At 35.3% G+C, this 26025-nt stretch overlaps 1 protein-coding gene across 2 annotated transcripts; it reads right to left on the bottom strand.

Moving 5' to 3' along the window:
• Positions 1-378: 378 nt before the first annotated feature.
• Positions 379-25086, bottom strand: ankrd10b (ankyrin repeat domain 10b). Of its 2 annotated transcripts, none has more exons than XM_039683632.2 (6): positions 24590-25086; positions 22300-22452; positions 19156-19247; positions 3898-4148; positions 2866-2955; positions 379-987 (listed from the first exon to the last, which is right to left on the bottom strand). In XM_039683632.2, the coding sequence occupies exons 1-6, from the start codon at positions 24779-24781 to the stop codon at positions 689-691; spliced, it is 1077 nt and encodes a 358-aa protein (XP_039539566.2). In that variant the 5' UTR covers positions 24782-25086; the 3' UTR covers positions 379-688. The 2 variants fall into 2 exon arrangements, with proteins under 2 accessions (XP_039539566.2, XP_039539565.2); XM_039683631.2 differs by having other exon boundaries at positions 379-990; positions 24590-25085.
• Between the last annotated feature and the right edge of the window lie 939 nt (positions 25087-26025).

Below are 26025 nucleotides of genomic sequence, written 5' to 3'. Positions count from 1 at the left end.
TTTTAATAGTTGGTACGGCCTTGTTCAAAGGAACAGCCTCGATGACGTTTCTGTGGGAGGAATGAGGTCAGTGTCCACCTAGCGGTTATGGGCGGGAAAATGCAATAAACGACGGTCATTGTACTCTCTGATGTGAATGATATTTCACAACAGGTAAACGATTACTGTTCATTTGTTGTTCACATTTTCAGTCATATATTTGATAATAATTAGGAAAGAGGGCCTTTGATTTTAGAAGTGTGTGTACTATAGTATAAAGAAATTGTACAGGTCAATATAACCAGTGAACACCAACACGTTACCATAAGTTATAGATGGGCTACCACAAGCGGTGACAAATGTAAAAAAGGTCGAGGGTGGAAATTGATTCATGATTCAGTCAATTCATCAACCATTTTATTCACACAGTACATAACGTTAGCTACTATTTAAGAAAATGCTGGCAGTAAACAATTACATTTTATATGTAGGCACAATTATTACAATGAATGTCCTTACAAACAATGCATAAAAATGAACAGCTTCTGGGATTCTCCAACTGAATTAAATGGCCAAAATTAGAAAACAATAATAAAAAAAAATGTATTTGCATAAATACATATACAGTGACCCTGTCAAAAGTACATGGACTTTAAGCAATTCAGCACATTCTCTATGGATAAAGGCATACGAGTCCAGATGGGACATCCTAACAACCATGATAGAGGTGCATGGTGTTAAAGGTGATGTGGTCATACTGCTCCTCTACACTGACTGACTTGCGGTGCTCTATCTGACTGCTTGCGTCATCCATGTTCTCAGCTGTATCTCCAATATGATGCCCAAAGGGAAGGCCTTTGTCACAGTAACCAATATGTAAAGAAACACCCACATTCCCAAAATGATCACAGTTCTCAACATCGGTTGAATTCCCATTTACGTTCCCACGCATCAGGTCACCACCATTGAGGTGCTGCACAGGATGGCAGCGCCCAGTTAACGGAAGTCCTGCTGTCAAAGAAAATAAATGAATTATAATCTCATCAACATTATAATATTAACTGAATGGGTTTGTTTTGCACAACAATTTCTAACAAGTTTTGTCTTTGATCCAAACTGAATTCTGCATCCTTAACGTTCTTTAGTGGACATTTCTGGGGTACTCAGTAGATCGTTCAGTTTAGGGTTTTCAAAATCCCATCCAGTTTGGTTTACATATCATGATTACACCTGAACATTTGACCCCGAGATTAGACTCCTGCTTCAAGTCGCTGCAACCTTTAATATTTTGCAGAATTCATATTTATTCAATATTAAATAACAGGGATTCAATCTTAATCTCATTTATGTAAAGTGTGGAAGCACTAAAGTTGTTCAGGAGTTACAAAGGAAAGTGCAAACCACTGGATTATAATCTATTAAAGAGGGTATCAAATGACCATGCATGTGGCTTCTAAGTTCATAAGTACAAACCCAAGAGTCAATTGTGATTGTTAAATGACAGAACATTTAATGAGTATAGAAATAACATTTGCATCAATCTTAGGCATCCACACATGAACAATATTTTGCATCTCAATCTCATGTTTAAACGAGCACTTACAGTCAGACGTCCCTTTGTAATTCAGAATAGTTTGAGTAGGAAATCATGCATTAGTCTATATGCACTTCTACATTTCGGCCATTTGTTCTGTGTGAAATGACCATTTTTATATGAATTTATATAAAGTACAATGTAAATAACCAACTTTTTCTCAATTAATAGCTACTATCATACGAAATCAGTTTAGCAAATATTTCCTACACTGAAATTCTATGCAAAATATTAGCTAGGAAAAAAAAAGAGTCTCATACTATAACCTGACTGATAAAGACTTGAGACTGAATAAATCTAATGAGACAGACCCTCTTCAACAGATTTTGCAACAGAAAGAAAAAGAACAACAATCTAACATAGTCAAATAGTCTAAGGTTAAAGAAGTGACCGAATAGCACCTAGACTTCCATACAAGAACACACACATGAAAGCTGCACAGCGAAGGTCCATGGATGTTCTCTATACATTCATGAAAAGATATGCTTTGGCATAACAAGATAATAAAAAGTTCAAGAAAAAAAAAAAAAAGCACAATATTTCATGTTTCAAACATGGAAAAAAAATCCATTCACCTGGAATTAGGGCTTTTTTTTCTTCTACTCTACAGGAAAATAATATGAGCCACTCATATCAAAAGTATTAACCAACAGCCTGAACCAAAATCCAACAACATTACAAAACTCAAGGGCAGGAACTTGGCAGGAAAAATACCGATTCACAGCAAAACCTGTCAATCAGTATCGTACCAAGACTAAAGAGAAAATAACAAACTTTCCAAGTATCGATTTCAGGGCATAAACAGCCACATAACAAAAAATGAAACTATTTTAGAGGAAAAAAAAAAATCTGAATATTTTAATTGTTCTTGGAACGCTTTGGAATCAAAATTAAAATGGCATTCAGGGAAGTCATTGTGCAAAACAAAACTCAATTTGCTTCTACTGAACAAAGTGCATACCACCAAAAGTTAAAAGGACGGGGTGGTGTGAGTAATTTATGATCAAATGTTTTATGCTTGTGATGTGTGCCTAATTAAATTATTTTCCCTCCCAGACACACATCACCAAAACAGTTTAAATGAAGCAAAGGCAAATGCCCCTACAAATAGGCATAGGAATTAGTGCAGCGACACGGTATCTGCATGGAGGTCACGGTGAAGACCTCCAACTCTTTGTGGACTGAAGGTCCACTTGAGGATGAGCTCTCCATGTGGACCCCCCTGTCTTGCTCTGGACTCATGTAGCCATTGGACGCCAAAGGCAAGGATCCATTTAAGAGTTGGTTCCCACCTGTGGTACTCAGTGGTGGGCCAAACTCCATGTGCATGTTCTCCATCTGGTCCTTTCCGCTGGATCCGTTTACTGGCTGATAACCGAGATCTGCAATGACACATGTTGAGGTATTAACGTGGTGATGACAGTCCAATGACTTTGCACTATGACCAAAAGCAGCATTTCACGAGAAAAAAAAAATATTGTACAGACTCGATTGGATTTTTACCAGCCCTGTCAAAAAAGTACTTATTGTTTTGTACCCATGTAACCTTTTTTAATAGGGATTTTAACCATATTTTAATAAGCAACTGACACCAGCATTTCACAATTCTTGATTCCAATTTCAATGCAACATCAAAACCGAGCCTAACTAATATAAAATTCAAACATTAAAGGGACAATGTGTACTTTATGTATTTTACTATTTAAAATTAATATTTTTATTAATAAATATGTCTTCAATGGTGAACAAATACCTCTGCCTGCATCTTCAGAGGCCGCGGTAGAACCGGAGAAGGCTGGTATAAACAGATTTTTTTCTCCGCCGGTTTCAACATACATCTCAGTTATATTGTTCTTTTTCTGCTCATCCGGCACTTTGCAACAACACAGTCTTGTTTCGGCAGCGACTTTAAGCATGTTTGTTTCCAATAACAACGTCTGACGGCTATGTTTTATGCGGCGTGAGAAAGTCACAAACCACGCGAAATTCGATCAGAGCAGTCAGACAGAAACGTATTTCGAGAAATGCAACTTGAATAGGATTTCAAACCACATATTGATGTAGCTTGAAACACCTTCCATGTGATCACACTTGCCAAATCGAATATATACAAAAATGGGACTGTCTAAACGTAGCCATATTCAACTGTTAACGAGGATACGCAGCATGGGTATTTTGTCATTTTGTGTGTATTTGTCTTCTCAAATGTAAGGAGACACAAAAGAGAATTCTGTCAATTCAGTGTTTAAGTAGTCTAAATACCAAATTGAGTTTTGGGTTGCATCTTCTTGCACTTAAATGGTAAATTCACTGTCAAGACTTACCATCTGTTCTGGCCTTCTTAATGTGATTGGACTCCATGCAATCAAGAGACCTCTTTCGGCTGGGAACCCCATTAAGGGTGCTCCGCTCTTGGATTAGCTTGCGGTCCCCAAAGCACACAGAGCCATTGGTTGAGAACCCGTTAAGCTGACTGAGCTGCTGGTTCTGGGCATTGGAAAGCAGCTGGGCACACTCTTGAAAGCCCTGGGCATGGGCTAGGTCAGCTGCGGTCAGTCCACTAGCGTTCCTCATGCTGCGCAATGATAAAATTAGCATGTTAACATTGCTGCACTGTGGTAAATGTTTGTAAACCACTCACACACACAAACACACGGTCCCTTTCTGCATTTCATATCCTATTTTATTTCTGACATTTTTTCTTTAATCAGGGTAAAACAAAATGGACAAATCATTGAAAATGTATATAATTTAAAGACATTTATAATGTTGTGACTTCTCAACTGCAATAGAAAATGAAAAACCATTGAAGCATACACGCGTAGACAAGAAAAAAAAAAGAAGAAACACAAATAACCATAATTCTATTACACCAGTCAATGTTAAATATCCGTCAATGGCAAATTTCCACAAGTGGAGAGATTATTTCCACAAGATTGACTGGCAAGGGGAGTTTGGCACTGCTAAATTAATTTTTCCAAGAATTCTCTTCAATGCAAGAGATGAACTGGACAAATGATTCATGTAAAAATAGTGAAAAGGAAATAATGCTATTGTTTAATAATGCTATTAATAAACATAGTGAAGCAGTTGAAATTAAGATGACAATAACTGTAGATAGAACTGTAGACAAACAAAGTCAGTACAAGTCTTCTTGAATCTGCAATTAGTGGCCTGGAAAGCTGAATGAAAATATCGTGGAAATCCATCTTCTGATAAGAAAAAAAGAAAGTGACTTGTCCCTTAAAGAGGTTTTATGCTGGCTGAATCTTCATTCGCATGGTTGAAAAAAGACAGCTTGAAAGCGACAAGAGGAGCAAGACCTGGTCAGGAAATTCTTCTTTAAACACTCAAAGATAACAGTACAGCAAGTTAAAGAGAAAAGCATCCTGGCTTCATCAAGGAAAGATTTGATCAAATGGTGAAAGCTGATACCGTAAAGCATTAAAAGGCTAATGTGAGATGCAATCCCATTTAAAATTAGACATGATGACAAGAAAGGATTGAGAGTGTGCATTTGGCATCAACAGTCATTTTCTATTGCAGTGAAGAACCAGAATACATGAATGAACAAAATCAAGGACAAAATAACTGTTCACACTTACCCCTGCGACTCCAGTTAACACTTCTATCCTGAATGCGGTGAGAATACAGTAATGTCACTCTTGGCAGCGCAGTACACTGTTTACACACAGACTAGCCTCAGAAACTCCAATAATTTGTTTAATGTCACTAATTTGTGTGTTGTTCTCTCTTATAAGCAAATGTGTGTGTATCTGTATGGGGTTTGAGTAACTGCCAGCTTTTGCCACACTCTTTATTCATATTACATCGAAGCTAAGACTAGATCCAATATTTGTTACAAACTACACTTAAATTGACTGGCGATAAGAGAAATTTATACCTACAATACATCATTCCACATTGCATTAAGGACCCATTAAGAACATTTTACTTAATCTATTGCAGAAAAGCATAACCTAGATCAATGTTTTCCAACACTTTTCCTATAGGGACACCAACAGAACACATTTTGGATATCTCCCTTACCATACATTTCATGAGTGACTTGGGAGGGGCCTTCAAGTTTAGGAAAATGTTATGTTGCTTCTCCTCCATTCACAACACCTGTCTCGTGGCCTCATGGGACATTGAAGTGTCCATCAGATGTGCACTTCAGAACCTAGGCAGTGGGTAATCTGGGTATTTTACACTTACCGTTTCATGAAAACTACATAAAAAGAGTAGTATATCTGAATTCATACAGTTATTTCCCAACTGTATAGAAGGGAATTAGCCTTGGCATATTCAAATGAAGGGTATCTCTGTTTTAAGTCTCTACCAACAAGCTTATGAGCTGAATTGTGTTTGATTAGGAAGAGTCTGAAAATGTGTACTGTTGGTCTGCCTCCAAAAATGTCCAAGATATTTTAGCACATCAATAGCACAGTCTGAAGAACAAGTAAATCACTGTGAGTAAAGAGGAAATGAGGCTTAGGTGCCAAGACCTTGGTATTTGATTGGAAAGAGGAAAGACAATGCTGGCAGTCTCCTAAACCCTATATCTCATTTTCATGAACCTTAACCTGTGTGAAATTTGTGCAAAAGAAAGCATTTCATAAATATATTTAATATTAAATGATAGACTGAGCAAATAATCATTAGGTAACAATTAAACTCACTTTATCCATTTTAATTGATGTATTTTATGCGCTACCACTGAGTTACATACATGAAGTAAGGGGTTTGCTTGTGGTTTTAAGAAAAGGTTTTGCTCATTCATGGATTCATTATAAAACCATCATCATAGTATTCATTAGAACATGTTTTTTTTTTTTTAATCTCTAACTAAATCACAGTCCACACACCCACATTCATTCCAACACATAAAACATTTTCAAATCATACATCTAAAAATAATATACAATTTCCAGCAAATAAAATAAAAATAAAACAATTTCCATTGAACAGACCCTCCCCAATTATTCCTACCCAAATCTGAAGAAAAATATGAATGCTTCTCGGATGTTCTGATGTCAAAAAGACATTTGTAACAAATACTTCAGAAGATGTGTGGCCATCCTGGCAGGTCTCAATTGGAAATGAACCTCTTAGGGTGCAAGAAATCTGAAATAATTTCCAACACAAACACAATGATCATGTGGACAACATCTTAATAGTTCAAATTCATCCACTGTTTATTGGCCCAAATCTGTGAGTGACTTGAACATAAAATACAATTCAGATTAATTAGTTCCTTAGGGTAAGTTTATTTTGCTGCTTTTATGACCTCGATAGTTATTTATATTGTACATTCATATTGCCAATGTAGGACAAATACCGTTGTTAAACATCACTTAATCAAATGAGAAACGTATCATGTAATCTGAAATAGTACATTTTACTTTGATGGTTGCAAGGAGTCTAACCCTTGCTTTCAGCTTTTGCTGCAGCAGGCAACTCAATAATTGTAGATCACAGATAATATAATGTCACTAAAAAAAGAAAAAGAAATGGGTGTACTTTTCTTGCACAAGCCTAATGTCCCCCGAATTAGATGCTTGAAACCTAAGTGCCAGTTCAATTTAAAAAGCCATATTTTTTGAAAACTGTTTGGTGTTTTGTTTACACATTGTCCACAGTTACATCAGATTTCTGGTACCTTTAATTAGAGGTCATTTCAGTTAAAGTAAATGTAAAAGATACATGAATAGAAACCCTGCTATTCATTCGCATTGATTTTCATTTTGTTTCCTCACTGCTACTTGAGTTCTGATTATTTAGAATTGAAATAAATTAAATTCAAATTGTGGCAGTTAATACAATAAGTTATGTATATTTACATTGCGTTTTTTGAATGGAGACATGTTATAGTGTTTGGGTCAAAATTTACAGTAATTTGGTTACACTATGGTGTAAAGTTTTCTAAATCCCCTCTCATTCCGTGTGTACAGAATATAAGATTCAGTCTAGAAATTGCCAAGTTATGTCATTTCCCATTATGTGACAGTAAACTGAACATACTAATGTCTGGCAATTTTTTATTTTTTTGTAAACTGCTGTCGACGTTATGTTTATATGCTGTTGCATTAAACTATGGACTTGCAAATACATTTTTCTCTACTAATCAGATTCAGGTGAACTAAAAAGTTCACCCAGAAATAAAATTCTGCCATCATTTACTCACCCCTCAAGTTGTCCAGAACCAGTATTCATTTCTTTCTTCTGCTGAACACAAAATAAGATATTCTGAAGAATATGGGTAACCAAACAGTTGATGGACCCCACTGACTTCCACTTCCAGTATTTTTCTTCTTCTCCATACTGTGTAATTCAGTGGGGTCCATCAACTGCTTGGTTACCCATATTCTTCAAAATATCTTCTTTTACATTCAGCAGAAGAACAAAATGAATACAGGTTTGGAGCAACTTGAGGGGTGAGCAAATTACATAATTTTATCACTTTAACCGACAATATAGAACCTCTCTGACAATATCAAACACTATTTTACAAAGACTGTTTACATACAAGCATATATTCATACTTTGACACGTAGATATGTCACACAGTCTTAAATTACTCTAAATCTAACCTGTTGCTCATAATTTTTTCATAAATTCACAAATTGAATTTGCTTGAATTAGCCTCTTAAATATGTAACCAAGATGGTTTATTACCACAGATTTATTCTGGTGTCCTCATTCATTTTATTACCTCAAATGGCATTTTGCTACATTTCTGAATTGGATTCACAAATACATTCACAATTTTTTACGATTTTAAGTAGGGATGCGCGAGACTTGTCGACTAAACGACGATGCTGCTAAGTCTACATTGGAAATGCTAGTATAAAATCTTTTTTTTTGCCCATTTATGTTTTGCTCTATGTTGTTACAAAGCCCATGTTGAAATTACTGTCATGTTAATGTTACATTTAAAAAAATGATACATTATTTATCTGGAGTGGTGGAAAAATCAGTAATGTCCACTCGGAAGACGAGAAAGGTGAAGGAGTATTTAGGCATAAAAATTAGGCTCTCTTATTGGATTGTTATATTAACGGTTATGAGGGAAGATAGCCTACTGAAATACACTTCTCCGGCCAAAAAATAGTCACTGGATTGGATTTGAATGGGCAAATACTTTATATAGTCTATGACTGGATCCTTATTGCTGTGATCTAAAATTCAGACCTTAAATTCATTGAAAGTCTTTGGGTTAGGCTGGAGTAGACTTTATAGGGTGCTGGACTCTTAAATTGTCAATAAAAGATCTTGACCAAAAAATTGGTGCACATCTTGATGTAAATGAATGTTTGCTCCTACCAACAATTCTTTCACAATTTGAGCCTGTATATCTTGACATTGTCATCCTGGAATATGGTCATGATGTGTCTTCCTACAAGGGTGTTTAATAAATTAAAAGCGAAACTCCCCATCAATTAGGGTTAGAAGACCTGTTGCCAAACATATACGATGCTAGAAACATAATAATCACTGCAATAATGATCCAGTCATAAACATCCAAGGAGCGACTTTTCCCCACCCAGGCAGTGCATTTTAGACTGGTTTAAAGGAAAACCATTATGAATGAAATGTTAAAATAACAAATAGAACACCCTTAAATAATGTACAGTTGCAGATGCACGTCAAGCTTTTCTTGCATTTTTGTCACCGGTCATGTGTACAGGTACTTTTCATACAAGATGTGTTAAAACCTGAACACGGAAGCGGTGGTAATGAACAGCAAATCCTTGACATACTGATTTGCTGAGTTTTAGAGACAGGGATAGCTCCAGGTCGTTATGGACATGCTGAAAGATAACAATGTTACAACAGAATCTAACCCCTAAACTTACCCCACAACCTAACTTTACCAATTGAAAAGACCTTTCAGCACGCCCATTGCTCTAACCTGCAGATACCCACAGTCCCACACTTTTAATTGGGAATTATCATTACGATATGCTATTGAAATAGTACTTACTGGCCTGCACTGCTTATTGCTTCGGTTGATTTTAATGCATGTATATTTAATAATTTAAATTAAAGCTAAGGAGTTGCACATTATGGGTTAGTTCACCATGAAATTAGAGTTCTGCACTGTTTATTGATTCGGTTGATTTTAAAGCATGTTTATTTAATAATTGTAATTAAAACTAAGGAGTTGCACATTGCGGGTTAGTTTACCATGAAATTAAAGTTCTGTCATAATTTACACACCCTCATGTCGTTACAAACCTTTCATTTATCTTCGACGCACAAAATGAAGACATTTTAATTAAACCTATGAGATTTCGGTCTCTCTATTAAAAGTACATTAAACCAAAACTTTGAAGCTCACCCAACAAACAAAGAGTTCATCAAGTGGTATGGCAAACAGAAGCTCAACAGTGCTTGCATAAGGCATAAGAACCAACAAGATTTATTCTCATGCGTCAAACAAGTTTGGTTGAGCTTCGTGTTCATGTTATATGTGAACAAAAGCCTACATTAAAGCTGTTCATTGCATAACATAATCATGTCTCAGAAGACTTCTAAGTCATTTGATTACTTTTCCAATCTCTTTAGGACCTGTTGATATGTTGGTGGAATACAATTTTCAATGGAGGGAAAGAAATCATTCAGTTTTCATTAAATTTCATCGTTTCGAAGATTAACAAAAGTCAAATAGGTTTGGAATAACATGAGTGGGTAATTGATGACAATTTTAATTTTGGGGCAAACAATTCCTTTAACTTGCAATTTTCTAACATAGGTTGTAAAATAGGTTTATATATATATATATATATATATATATATATATATACATTAGACCTGCCAGGTTTGCCACTGTTTCCTGGTAATTTCAATGTTCAATACAGTGTGAATAACTGTATCGCTTTGGCAAATTACAATTTCACTTTGGTTTGGTAAATTAAAGTTTTATTTCAGCAATGAAACAGAAGCATTCATTTTGTTTCTTCATTCCTGATATGCTTTGCTACTCTCTATTTCAACTTCATAAATTCTCTTCCATAGCCCTACCACATATCTTCCTGAGCATCAGACCATGCTTACTCTGGACGTGACTAAGGGACTGATTAGACCTGTCCTATATACGTCCTATGGTTAGTCTATAAAAAAAAAAAAAAACATCAACTGCATTGATTTAAGGGCACAATTAAGCAAAGCATGCAGGTCAAAAACAAAAACTAGATCTAAAAAATAAAATAAAATGAAAAACATAACAAAAAATTTGTCTTTTGAAAGTTCTAGGTACAAAATGTCCTATCAGTAAAACCAATCACCGCATGAAATACCTCAACAGTTTGCCAGTGTGTTGATACTGAAGGGAGCGATAGTGAGAACACTCCTAATGCCACAACAGTGTAGTTTCGTTGAGGGAACTTGGAGTGAGTCAGCAGTGTCTATTTGGAATGCTCTCCCCCTTTTCTAGGATTACTTGAAAAAGTCAAGTCATTTCGAATTCAATAGCTGCAAAACATTGAGATGTGTAGATGTTCTCTAGAATTTTGCCGTAACAGTTAACAAAATGCAATCTCCATTTCTTTTGTCATCATGCCACTTTCATAAGGACAAAGGTGACAGATGATTCATAAAAGAACATGTTTTATTATAAGGTAATCATATCATAGCTTAAATTCTGCAGGCGACATTGTAAATACAAACAGTTTCTCTATGAACAAAGTCTCAGAATAATAGATGCAGACAGGTTAAAACAAAATAGTAATGCTGTTAATACTATTAAGGTCTAGTAATGCAAACCCTCTGATATTTAAGCCTGTGCTTTACCCTGCTCTGCTTTACTATTATAGTACCTGAACCACACTTTCTCCTGTCAGACTTTTGGATCGAGGGCTTTGGGAGCCTGGAGAAAAAAAATATATATATAATAGTCATGGCAGAAGGACCATCTACTGTGTGTTTTAAAAGGGTTTAGGACTAACTAGAAGTGTTGTTTTTCCCCACATGATTTACTTTAGGGAAGTTATAAAGAGAAATTGAACATGTTCCAATCAGAGTTGTGCGTCAGAGTAAACATATTTAAGCCTCAAAAATATAGTGTGCCTCAAAAAGAACAAGTTAAATTTACATGGAGTTATAAATGGACATTTAAACAACATTTATAAGGATATTAGACCAAACTAGTTAATTTCAACTGGACATTTTATCTGAAATACCTACTTTGCAAAATTTAAATAAAACAAGGTAATGAAGAGAAATAGTTGTCAAAATGTACGCTAGACGCCTTGCACGTCACTGGTAAAGAACATAAGAAGCTGAACAAAGTGAATTTAAACCAACATGAGAACCATGAGGCTTTAAAAGAGAAGTTACAAACCTTTCTGTATCACAGAAAGAGAGAAAAGAAAAAAAGAAAAATGTGACAAAGCACTTTTTCCCCCAAAGCACTTGGCCTTCTGAAATGATAGACATGTTTGATAAAGACAGACTTATTGAAGACATCTGAGTGAAGTAAGAACCAAGATTTCAATGATGAGACAGGAGATGTATGAAGCGTGTCCATCCATAAAACAGTTAAAGATGTGGATGACTTTTCAGTAAGCCATGAACAACTGGAGACGTCCAATAGAAAAAGAAAAACGTATTTAGATGAGAATACACATTTGTGCAGTTGATAATTGTGAATCTGATTCCAGTGCATTTAAGATTCAAGCAGGATTTGGAGGGGATCCATTCTCACTCTCTTTGGAGGAAAAAAAGAAAAGAAAAAAAAGGGACCTTTTTCAGAGGACATTAAGCAATTTAAATTTGCCGGGATCTGGAGGAACAGTTCCAGCAATAAGGCAATATGTGAATGTTTGTTTCTTGTAAGCTCCTTTGTCTTCTCTTCACCATCTTCGTTGTTTAGATTTCAGTTTCAGTTCAAGAGATCTTCAAGGAATATCAGACAATTTGATCAAAATAAAAAAGGTAAGAATATGGTGGTCTGTTCCAAGTGTCCAGAATATTTTCACTGGTGGGTGGCCGACATGTTTTCTCCAGTAAAGTTAAGCATCATCTGGACAAGGGTTTCACGAAATCAATTTAAAAAAAAAGCTGCAAATAGTGAGGAATCAGATAAAACATCCAGTTTTGAATTTTTTTTAGGTCATGTAAATTAAGAAAAAAAAAAATATTATTCTGTCTGTACTAAGAATAACTCAAAGTTTCCATGTACTACACTGATAATACGGTGAACAAGACAGTTCTGACGTTTGTGTCGTATCGTGTTTGAACTTACAAATCTAATGAAAATTATGTACTGTAAACGATTTCAGGATAGACAACAGAAAGCAAGTGAGTGTTAAGACACAACCTCACCATTGATAAGGAGCAAACTAACTCAACCTAAAACTAGTTAGCTGAAGTTTTCAGATTTAGCAATATGAAAAAAGTAGCTTTAAATTTGTAAAAATAAAATAAAAATAAGACAGGGATAATTATATTTTGTCTAGGATTTAAGGCAAATGTTTAAATAGATTTTTTCTTTTTATATATAAAAACCCAAAACCCTCGTTCCTTTCAGTCTCCTACCTAGGCCTATATATTATAAAACTCTTTTATTTTAAACCTTCCCTTCTGCTTTGAATTGGCTCAATCTGACACACTATAGCTGTCATCAGAATTAATGTTGCCTGGGGCTTCAGTGCCACTACCACTGCAAGACTTTTGAAACATTGCTTATACTGCCATAATAAAAATCCTATTTGTGTGGCTGCTAAATGCACATTTCATCATTATCTCAAAAGCATTTTCAATAGGGCAATAAACATGCACTATTATAAACTGAACACTTAAAAACAACCCCTAGTTCCAAGATGTTTCTCCTTTGTTTTTTTGAATGCCACTTACTCAGGGAAAAGTAAGGAATATTCCACAGCTAGCTATGGATTAAATGATTCTAATGCACAACTTGTCAAGCCAAAGAACCACCCAACGTGAAACTTAGTGCATTCAAATAGTTTAATGCACAGCTAGCTGTGGATTATCCTGCTTATACCATGGTCATTTGCCAGCATAAGATGTTATTGATGTTTGCAATACAATATTTGACAGAAAGGGTAAACATGACTTATGGCTTGTTAGATCTAGCCCTCTGACTGCTTTGAATCAGATACAGAGATAAAGTAGTGCTGTAAGATTACATTTATTTGAATGAATGAAAGAATGAATGGTAGCACTTATTTGAATTAATTATCAAGAGCGAGAGGGAGAGAGAGAGAGAGAGAAATGAATTACCTGTATCTGTGCAGTGTCTCTCTCTATTAAAAACAAAGCTGCAAGTTTAATTACTTAAAACCCAGCGATGTCACGCCTGTTGCTGAGAAATATAATGTACCGATTCAGAAGTGAAATCATTTTATTAAAAGTCGAGGTGATCAAAGGTCTCTGTATGCATCTGTGCTTCAATGAAAACAGCGCATTAAGAACAGTGCAATATAAGGCTGTAAACTATTCAATCTAAAGAAAAAAGTTAAAAGCTTCTCTAGTTAAAAGATTATATTTTATGAATCATAAACAGATTTGAGATTTGCCATGTAAATTTAGAATGAAAATATCGTATTTAAAATAATTTCAATTGACAAAATGTTACCCCTGAATTGACGAATGTTTGAAGTGTTTTTAATTTACACTGCATTGTTTTTCAATATTTTCAATTGATTGGAAGATAATTAAATGCTGTCAAGTCAACAATTTAGCCAAACAGTTGCTATATTTTAATACAAATTCTATTGTACAGCTAAATTAAATAAATGTACCATGTGACAATAACAGAATGCAACTTTCTAGTAATTTCTATACTGTACATTTTTAACAAATGTAGTTTATTTTTTTCTTTCAAATGTACAAACTATCTTTACTATACAATGTTAACATCAGTTAATTCATTAGGTATCCTGAACTAACAATGTACAATACGAGAATAGCATTTATTAATTTATGTAAATGGTAATCAATAAACTATACTTTAATATACTTTCAGCTTTTCAAGTTGTATATATTAATGCACAACGATTTTAATGTGAAGGCAAAGAACCGCCGACAGAAAGCAGAGTGAGATATGAGATGCGTGTGTGAATTACCTGCATCTGTGCAGCGTCTCTGTCTCTCTATATTAACGGCAATGCTGTGAGTTTAATTATTTCAAAACTGATGTTACCCCGTTCCTGAGAAACAATGTAGCCATTAAATAATGAAGATATTTTATTAATAAACGTCGCAGGGCAGTGTTCATCAGTTTCTGTGGTCCTGAACGTTTCTGTGTGCAGTGTGATCTCTGGTCAAAGTGTGCAAGTGACGTATGAGAGAGTGTAAGTCAATGAAAGAAAAACGCTGAATAAACTGACTTGGAACCAGCCGAATATTCAGACAGACCATGGTATAAACATGAATTAACAATAGTACATTTACAAATTAACTTTAACATAGATGAATAAATTCATAATTTTAGTAACTGTTAACAAATTAAAGGTAATAGTAAAGTGTCAACAGTTTTAATTAAATGGCATAGACTATTATTATAAATTATATTAATGTATGTTAACACTTTGCTGAAAACAACCATATGGCATTCAAAAGAGGAGCACAACATCTGCAGATCAAATTTGCTGTTGTAGTGCTTTCGACAGACATGTGTTCTTTAGACCAAACATCTGCAAGAAACACTACTAAGATGGCCGCTGTTCCACAAAACACATCATACTTTGTTGTACAAAATAGGACTTTCTTTGAATCAACTAATGTTAGTTTTAACACAGAAAATACATGTAGATAGCATAAATGCACATATATTACGAACCAATCAAGCACAATAGATTTTAGACTATTTTGCAATTTCATGATCTGTTTTAAATTTAGATTTTAAATTTCATTTTAAGCATTCATTTAAAAAAAAAAGTACAAATTATACCAATTGAGCAAAAATGTATTAAAATGTTTCAGTCTGTAATAGAAAGGTTGTTTTGAAGTATAGATGTGCCTCTGTGGAAGAACAGATTATTTCCAGTTATTCATTATGTCCAAGTATGCCTTAAATTCCCAAGTGGTATTTTTCATTGTCAAGAGATATGAAATGGTGAGAGTCTGTTAAGATTCAACCGTTGTATTTCTCCAGAATGAGCAACAAGGACACTCCTGCACCACTGAATGTGTGCATTTTTTTATTCAAGTGACAATTCTGAATATACAGTTGGTCATACTTCTAAAACCTAATCTTATTACGAGAGCCTTGTTGCAAAACTCTGGAGATCTGTAGACAAACGATCAAGATTCTTGTATGAGCTTCCATCAAAATCCCTCTGCAAAGTCAACTGCACGTTTTATAACATATGCTGTATGAGCAGGTCAAACTACAGCCATATACTAACATGAATCTAAATGCTAAACAAGGTGTTGGTGAAGAGAATGTGAAGCAGATCTACACGTCTAAGGCTAAGACTGTCAGTGGTGTCCAATACTGCTCCTTGGCTTTTCTGCTTAGTTTACCTCCAACCCTAATCCCAAACACCAGAACCAGCTTATCAGGGAAACTAGAAGCTTTCAAACAGGTATGTTGCATCAGGTTGGAAATAAACTCTTCAGCATTGGATGATGAACTGTATTGGCATAGATTTGTAGCTACCTTTTTTTTTTTAGTTTTTCTGTTTAAAAAAGTTATTTTCTATATTTTATTATTATTATTTTCTATTATTATTTTCGTTTAAAATAGAATACAGTGTTTTCACCCAAATACAGAATACACCCAAAAATAAATTCTGTCATAATTTACTCACCCTCAAATTGTTCCAAACCTGTATGAGAAAGAAGATATTTTGAAGAATGTCGATAACCAAACAGTTGATGTACAACTCTATACAACTCCAACCATTTGGTTACCAACATTCATCAAATTATCTTCTTTTGTGTGTTTAGCAGAACTGGTTTGGAACAACATAAGGGTGAGTAAATGATGACAATTTAAAATTTTAATTCTATTTTAAAAGAAAATCTTTTAGTAATTTAATTTAAGATATAGTTCAAAAAGTGTCTTAAAAATAATGACGCAGTCCGCACCACAAGTCCGCACCACAACTATAACGATAACAGATTAGAGAGGAAACATTTTTTTTATCATTCTAATCACTTTTCCAGCATATGAAGGATAAAAAACATTAACCGCCAATCATAATCCATCCTGCTTTAAAGAGATTGAGTATTTTTAGTAGCAGACACCAAAACTGCAGCGCGTGCTTATAGTAAACAGGACATTATCATACGTTGGTGTGGACGCTAATAGTTATCGTTATAGGTGTGAATGGGCCTTTAGATTTCTAGGAAATATCAAATTTATTAGCCAAATAATGACACTGCAGAGACATTGTGAATGGAGCTCAATTCATCCATGATACTATAGGGGCTCTCACACTTCATTTCATCTCATCTCCCAACAAGAAAAAAAAAATCCTTCTCAGGACAATTAAAATAGCAACAGTTGTTGTTCGCTTTTGAGCTATGAGGAAATGTGCAACTGTTTGCAACCTTGTTATGACAACACATTTAAAATCAAAAAGTGAAGAAAACAAAAAGGATATTACTGTACCTCCGCACTTCACAGGGGATTATAGAAGACATGATAGAGATCATCAAATTACTAAATTCAGAATACATTTCACATTTAGGCAAAATCAAGCCAATAACACCAAATCTGGTCAAATATTTCAGAAGAGCTCCATCAAAATACATTAGAGTGTATTTAGGTCACTTTTCAGAATCACATTTTCAGCTTTAACAACAAAAAAAAAATAATATACATTCAACATTGAATCTTGATGTATAGCTGAGAGACCACGGGTGTCCAATCCTGTTCCTGGAGGTCCACCTGCAGAGTTCAGTTCCAACCCTGATCTTGCTCCTGAATATGTTAATTAGCTGCTTTAGTTGTGTTTGATTAGGGTTGGACCTGAACTTTGCAGGAAGATCTTCAGGAACAGGATTGGGCAACTCTGGTCTAGCAAAATGGACAAAAGCTGTACTAAACTGTGTATAGAGGTGCATAACAGCAGGGTTCAGTTTGGTAAAAATCAGTTAATCCATCATTAGGCATCATGAACTAACAACAACAGCATGTAGAAATCTTGGATAAATGTTATCCATAATGTATCATGAACTAACATCATTAAACAAAAATATATATTTATAAATTAAATGCTGTAAAAATTGTTAGTTCATGGCATCTAATACATTAAAGGGTCAGTTCACCCAAACCTTTGCCAATTCTGTGAACAATCACTCACTCTCATGTCGTTCCAAACCCGTAAGACTTTCGTTAATTTTCAGAACACAAATGAAGATCTTTTTTAATAAAATCTGAGAGGTTTCTATCCCTCCAATTAAAGCCCAAGCAACTACCACTTTTAAGCCCCAGGAAGGTAGTAAAGACATTATTAAAGTAATCCATGTGATTCCAAAGCGAGTGCTTGCTTTGTGCAAAAAGAATTTACCAACACGCATTCGTGTTGTGTTGACACATGAGCAGACGTATTGCATTTAACGTGCGTTGGAGTTTAATATTTTGTAAATAAAGTTGAAAATTATGTTTTTTTGTTGTTGCACGAAGCACATAGCTTAATAAAATTGAGGTTAAACACCGAAGTTATACATGGACTACTTTAATGATGTTTTTACTACATTCCTGGGGCTTGTAAGCTCTTAATTTCATTAAAAATATTTTTATTTGTGTTCCGAAGATGAAGCAACGACATGAGGGCGAGTAATTAATGACATAATTGTCATTTTTGGGTGAACTATCCCTTTAAAGGTTTACTCAATAACACACAAACTTTAGTGAAAAATATCTCGTCATCCAAAAACACTGTAGGCTTTTCTTTTTAATAGTAGCAATATACAGACTTGTATTGTCCAAAACTGTACCATTTTTTCATAAACTAAAAATTCATGTCCTTCACATATTAAAAAGCTTTCAAATCATTATAAAATCTAAAATAATCAGCAGAAAAATCTGACTAACAGATCTGACTTGATTACAATGTTGTTAATATATGCATATTTATTCAATATTTATGTCTTTTTAATATTGGTTTCATGTCATGCAACGCCAGATAACATTTTTAGGTACAAATTGTAACAGCCTCACTTCCATGGCGTAAATCTTTAACAGTTAACTGCATATAAACATAGGCTATATATAAAAATAGTTAAAAATTATTTTAACTCTATTATTATTATATTATATTATTATTAATTATTATAACTCATGCATGCAAGTTTTAAAATCAAGTGAAAATGTGAGATTGAAAACCAGTCAGTTTTCTACCACTCATGACAATGGGGCTCATTTGTCTTTACAGAAAAGGGTTAATACAATCTTAATTCAACATGGTCTAACTATAATTCACTAGTGCCGAGAGCCCGTATTGTCATGCAGCAGAAGAAATGACATGTAGAGCCCAACATTCAAGAGAATCCACATTTCAGTTTTGATGGAGCCCTTCTTAAATGAGGCACCTGTGGGGCATTTGAATGGATGCAAGGGACAGAGATACAGTTACTCTGCGCAGCAGTTAGAGATGACTTACTCTGCCTTGGCTCCCTGGACCAGGAGGGTGGTAATGCAGTCAATGCTGCCTGCACGGGCCGCTTTGTGGAGGGGGGTTTCACCAACATAGTCCTACAAAACAAACAAACAAACAGAGAGAGAAAGATAGAGAAAATCTAAAGCACCAGTTGGAAAATTTTGTCTGAAGATCATTTGTCACAAAAATTATTTTAATTGTTTTGCAACTGCAATATCTTTCCATTTCAAATTCTTCATTTTTTTAACTCGTCTTCTGCATGTCTGATAACCAAACCAGCAAAACTTACTACATTATGTGAACCTTCAAATAAAGTGAGAGCAGAATGTCACAGTTGTAATGTCAGCGTGCAGCAGAAACGACACTCTCAGAGGTTGCTACTCAATCTTTCAGTCCAAATAAAGAAATGCTACGAAATTAGCCTTTGTATTTGCTTAAGATGTGGGACAATGTGTTTGAAATTTAAAGCGAACCATGATTGTGGTTCTTAAAATAATTTAGATCAACTCAACTAATTGCAATCATGTAATAATTGTGACAGGTTAAGCAGATCTATTAGATAAAGCAAATGTCCGCAAAGTGTTATTTTAGAATTTTTTGTGATTAACTTTATAGCGTTTATTAATAAAAGGAGCCAATTCACTTTCATTCAAGTTAGTTTTAGTAATTTTGTCATGTGCTTTTTTTATTTAGCGTTTCAGTTCGAGTAATTATAGCACTTCAACTGTATTTCAAACTGTCTTCCTCTTAGCTAGTTGCTAAGGCAACATTTCTCATTTTTGGCTATGTTTTTTTTTTGTAATTTTACTTCAGTTTTAAGCCAATTTTAGTTACACTTTATTGTTAGGTGAGGTAGATGCATAGTACTTAATTAAGTACTGCACATTAACTAACAACATGTACTTAATATACAGTTAAGGTTAGATTGAGAGTTATTTACTTGTGGTCATGCATAATTTACTGTTATTAGAAGGTACAGTACATGTCATGCAGTAACATGTAACTATGGTCACCTTAAAATAAAATCTAACCCAATGTGTGTAGACTACCTAGAGTGCTGAATATGGCAGCACTCACAATTTTGCTGGAAGTGAAAGTGCAATCTCTTGGTCACAACCCAGCCCTATCATTTATTTAGAAGCTGGTGGATCATTCTGGCAGAGCAGCAAAGGCGCTCCCAGCAGGAGCAATACAATTTTCGCTTTGACAGAGAGCTACAGTAAACACTTAAATGAGTGGCTGAGCTTCACCCAACCCTTTCAGCAAAAATTATTCACTGGAAAAGATTGTGTGCAAAACTTATCGAAGTATCAAAAGACAAGACTGTGTGAGAGAGAGAGAGCAGTCGGTGGGAAGGGTCATGCCCTTAAATGAATAATGCTGAACTGTCTGTCTGAGCCACCGGGAATGTGAAACTAGCCTATATTTGGAGAACGCATCACGGGTTATGTAACAATGGCCTAGTAATCTAATTTCTCTGCTGTAACGCACCAATGAATGGTAGGGGTGGAGAATACATGAACAAACGGAAATGTGCTCATATGCTGATGGGGATTACCACATTCTGCACATATGGAAAACATAATAGTGATGCAGCACATGAACACAGTGAAACAACCACAGTCATGATGAATGAAGAATCAAAAAACTCTGCACCGAGAAAACTCAGGCTGATTGGGTCTGGTATAAGCCTTAATTCACAAACACCTCTACTTTCAAATGGGGAAACTGGGTTGACGGTATGACTACAGTCTTAAATCAAGCTGGGACTCTTCTTGATAGGATCTCATTTTATTTACAGAAGATGTTGCCAGAATTTCACCTTAAAAACTACTGTGACAATGTTTCAGGTTTTATAGGACAGCATATTGGTACCTTTATATTTTAGAACTTATACCCAAATAATTTCATTAAGTGATAGGCTAGGCTATAATGTTTAGGCCACCATAAATAAAGCAAAATCGAAGAAAAATGAACAAAATCAGGCCAAAATGAAGTTTGTTTGGATTTTGAACAAGCTTGCCAAAGCGAACCATCCAAAAAAGGTTGAGGTGAGGTCAGACGTCCATCCGCCAGTAAACAAAACAAACATACTGTAGAGCCGTTTTATAGTAGAAATTGAAAAGTTGTGATTCTAATTAAAAGTATTAAATATCGAGCACTATATCAAACATTTTTTTCAATATTGTTACTGACAATGGTGTACCATCAATAATTACCGATACCGTTTTATCGTCCAACCCTACAGGGCCTTTAATATACCAATCTACCAAAATTACGAACAACCAAAATCAGCTTTTTTACCTTAACCCTTAAAGACCTAGACCATTTTTGGAGCACCTGCACCGCTTGTTCTTTTCTTTGTTTTTCTAACCCATTATAGCAGTCAGCATCAAGTGCCATATATCATTTTTAACAGGAGAACTTGAAGTTTCAATCTATCTCATTTAAATAATCCAATTTTATTTGGGTGATTAACAGGTTAAATGTACTGTTAATCACCATGATAATCATAAATGGCCTGTCCATAAAACATGGTCAAAACTCATATATAGACCGAGATCAAACTCGTATATAGACACAGGGTCATACACACAAACATAAAACACCACACTAAAATAATGCAATAAACATTAAACATATAACACTAAACATATTCATTACTGATATAAAAAAATGAGAAGAAACCAAATTTATATAAAATAACATCCACAGAAAATGATGTGACAGTTCATAGTTTTTACCATTAAAATACAAACAAATTTTAATGTATTTTATTGTAAAATGACAATTCAATGTTAGGCCATACAGTTTTTTTTTTTTGAACAAAAAACAGCTTCATGTTCTTGAAGTAAAAACAAAAGTTGTATGAGATTTGTTAATTCGTTCTTATTTTATTACTGTTTCTTTGTTTTGGTAAATTTAGGGTAGTTCAAATATAGCATAGTTCAAATGTAATAATAACAAATGATTTGTATGGCGGTATTTATGACAGTTTTTCCCGTGGCATCGGAAATAATCGAAATTTTTCAAGATATTGTATGGAAGTTGGAAATTCCAGGATCGTGACAACACTACTGCTTAGTTTTCTCCACATTGACAGCTGCAGTTTAAATAGGCCTAACATTGTAACAGTAATTGTCTTACCTGTCTGTTTATATCAGCTCCAGCTTGCAGCAGCCAGAGCAAGCACTGAGGATGACCCCCAAAGGCAGCAATGTGAGCAGGCGTCTGGGCAAACCGAGAGGTCACAGAGTTCACACCACATCCCACCTGCATCAGACGCATTACACACTCCAGCTGGGTGATGGGAGAGGACAAAGGAAAAGTTTATTTTAATAGTGCTCAACTGATATGGGCTTTTCAATAGCTGTTGGTAATTGATACCGATAAAGCAGGATAGCAGATATATAATGTCGATATTGAAAATACAATACAAAAAAAAATGCATATTTAAAATACAATTTTACAGTTAAAATACAGTTTTTTTTTAATAAGGTTCCTTCACATTTCCGGGGTTCTCAGTAGTGGATGTTGTCCTAAGTTGCGTAAACTTGTATAGTGGTGAACGGAAACTACAACAAATATCATTTTGTATGTTCCCAATTTGTTCGAATAGCAAAATAAATAAAATAAAAAAAAAAATCCACAATGACATTTCTATGACTTTACAAAAGTGGAAACAAATATCTAGCTAGAGATTGATTATGTTGGTCAGAAGAGCAAAATGTCAAATTTCCCACACCAGACGATGGGTTAACAACACCTCTGTTAATCAGCTAAATCAGACGTAATAATTGGTCTTGCTTTAACGCACATGGCTAAGAAAACAATTGCATTTGACAAAGGAGACATTGAGTACATTTGACAGATGGTTACAACAGCATTTTCAGCATTCCTTGATTCTCATTCCTGCAAGATCTCAAATGTCACTCTGACTTTTCCTGTTATTCATGTAATCAACAGTGCAGTGCCTTAAAAACGATTCTCCTCAAGACACTCCCATGCTTAGAAGACATTACACCCATCCAGATGAAGCAAAAAACACAGTAAAAGTGGGAGTGGCAAGTTTACAGCTTCCCCATTCTCGATATATCAGATTTGGCATCACTTTAATTCAGCTGGAATCTAAAACCCTTTTGATCAAGCTTATACACTCTGACACTGCCTTGAAAGATTGCAGTGCAAGTTCATGCATGCATCCTGTGGTGCTATAAATGTGGAGAAAATGGTTTCCCTTTTCAGTAACACATTTCTAAAAATAAACCAATGGGCTGATGTTTATATCAGCCTGCTGTCTCTCATACTTCATCTGGTTGGGGAACTTTGAGACATCTGAGAACACGACACATCAGGCATCAGTTACATGAATAATGTAGCCATTCAGAAAGTGAGGAGAACCTGAAGTTCAGCATCATTACCTGAGGAAAGACTACACCCACAGGTATCAATATAAAAACACACTTGTGTGAATACTCAAATGTTTGACCATGTGAATCAAAAACACATATTCATAAGGGTTAATTGACCCAAACATGAAATTTGTGTCATCATTTATTCACCCTCAAGTAGTTCCAAACCTGTATGAGTTTCTTCTGTTGAAGACAAAAGATGATATTTTGAAGAATGCTGTTGACAGTAGCATTGACTTCCATTGTATTTTTTTTTTTCCTACTACGAATGTAAATGGGTAACTTAACGTTACCGTCCACTTTCTGGTTCACTACATGATTTAAAATATCTTCTTTTGTGTTCAATAGAAGAAAAATGCAGGTTTGGAATAATGTGGGCAAGTAACGTTAGGCCTAATTATTGGGGTGAACCATCCCTTTAAATCAGTGTAACGTTAACCGTTTTACTTTCATCGTGTCTAAACAGAAATTATCGAAATATTCCTCTGATGACGGTAATTCATATGGCAAAGTAAAATTAAAGTGTTATTTATTTGTCATAAGCTAACGTTATATAGTATAAAATGAATGAATAAATCAATACAACATATTTGTACGTGTGATATTTTATATGGAATGCAAAAATTACATTAGCTGCTCTTCATGTCATCGTCAGCAGCAACTGCATTTCTTTTCTACGTCTTAAAGGATCCTGTTTTAACTGCAACGTTAAAAAATCGTCTTCGTATCGTTCTTGGCTTCTAGTACAAGCTTATAATCACGACATAGTAAAACGGAAAAACAAATGAAAAGGAAATCCAAGCCAAACTGCCTGAGGTTTACGACACGCACTGAAAGCGCATTTTCAACTAACCGTCAGTGCACGTCAGATACAACACGATGACATTTGCCCGGATTAATAATCTGATTCTGTTCTGGCGCGGTTTGAATACCATCGCGAATGACTTTATGATCTTATGGGGAGTAACGAATATTGTGCACATTGAGGCAGGGTGATGATTTAACTGTGCGTGATGATGATGTACCTTGCCGAAGTGTGCAGCCCAGTGTAGAGGCGTCCACCCGTAGAAGGAGTCCTCCACCGAGAGCTGGTCTGCGCTGCACTGGAGGAGCGAGCACAGCGCGCCCACATCTCCATCTCTGCACGCCCGGTGAAGAGGAAAGCGAATATTCAGCACCTCCTCGCTAGAAAACCCAGATTCCAGTCCCACCGACATTACTGAACACTCGCTTTTACAAATGCGTGCAAACAGGAATTGTCTCAAAAATGGTGGACTTCACACGATGTCTGCTCTTATTAAGTGCACCGCCCAAACAAAGAGCTTACAAAGGGGAGGCGACGCGAAACTAGACGCGCTCAGCGTCCTCACATCACACACTGCGCGCTGGTGGAAGGAACGAAGCTTCAGGGAATCTCTCAAAACCTAAAACGGACCATTTTTGATTCAGGAATGGAACTATGGCCCGCTACAATGACCGTACGTCAAATCCCGAAACGGATCACTTGAGACTCAGTACCGAGGCTGCGCATGCCTAACACAAAACCAAACGGACCTGGAAGGAGCCTGCGCGTGCCCACTAAACGCCCCTCAAAACCAGAAACGGATCCCTTGAGACTTAGGACTGACACTGCGCATGCTCATTACAAAATAAACGTAGCACAAAGACAGATAAGGGAAACCTCGAGGATCCGGACTCGGAGGATGGAGGAGTCACGCATGCGCTTTGCAATGCGAACGTGGTGTGGCGAAGAGCACGGTTCCAAGTTCACCTATGGTCCCAACAATGGCAGAAGCAGAACCGTCACATAAAACTATTTTGAAAGTAGCCTACTAAAATGGCATTCTTATGTCCCATAAGAAAATACAGTAACACTTTATTTAACAGTTTCATTGTTAGATTTGTTGCATGTTGTTAGTTATAACTATACATTAAGCATTATTATACTAAACCAAACCTAACCATAGTGAGTACTTGAAGTTGCTTAACATTACTCCGTTCTTAAATGTATAACAGTGTAACAAAGACACCTTAGAATAAAGTGTAACCTTTAATATATTTTACCCCAAGATTTTTTTGGATAAAGTTAGAAACTACACCTTTTCTCAGGTATTCATCATATGACTTACACTATACAAATTGTTCTAATTTATCACAAAACGTTTTTTGAATGCATTTTTTTAAATAAGTGTAATGCAAATGAGAAACAGTATAGGAACAATAATAATGTGTTACATTTATATAGCACTTTTCTCGGGCACTCAAAGCGCTTTACATACAGTAGAAGGGGGGGGGGGGGATCTCCTCAAACACAACTTTGAATTTACATAATAAAAGCCCCATATTCTATGGTTCTCAAGATATTGGAATCCATAGAAAATAACAGAGTACAAAAATGAATGGTATTAAAACTTACCACTTTTTGTACAGTCCCCCCACAACAATTTCCATCATACCAACC

Source organism: Pimephales promelas, chromosome 7, assembly GCF_988280905.1.
Source record: "Pimephales promelas chromosome 7, fPimPro1.hap1.1, whole genome shotgun sequence".
Lineage (NCBI taxonomy): Eukaryota > Metazoa > Chordata > Actinopteri > Cypriniformes > Leuciscidae > Pimephales > Pimephales promelas.
The sequence above is the reverse complement of the archived record's forward strand: the minus strand, read 5'-3'. Positions and strand labels throughout refer to the sequence as shown.

Excerpts from the sequence above, each read along its gene's own strand:
- ankrd10b (XM_039683631.2), bottom strand. The coding sequence starts at position 24,781 with ATGTCGGTGGGACTGGAATCTGGGTTTTCTAGCGAGGAGGTGCTGAAT. Across the intron at positions 22,453-24,589 it reads GGGCTGCACACTTCGGCAAG|CTGGAGTGTGTAATGCGTCT; the intron begins GTACATCATCAT and ends CCCATCACCCAG. Across the intron at positions 2,956-3,897 it reads TAAGAAGGCCAGAACAGATG|ATCTCGGTTATCAGCCAGTA; the intron begins GTAAGTCTTGAC and ends GTGTCATTGCAG.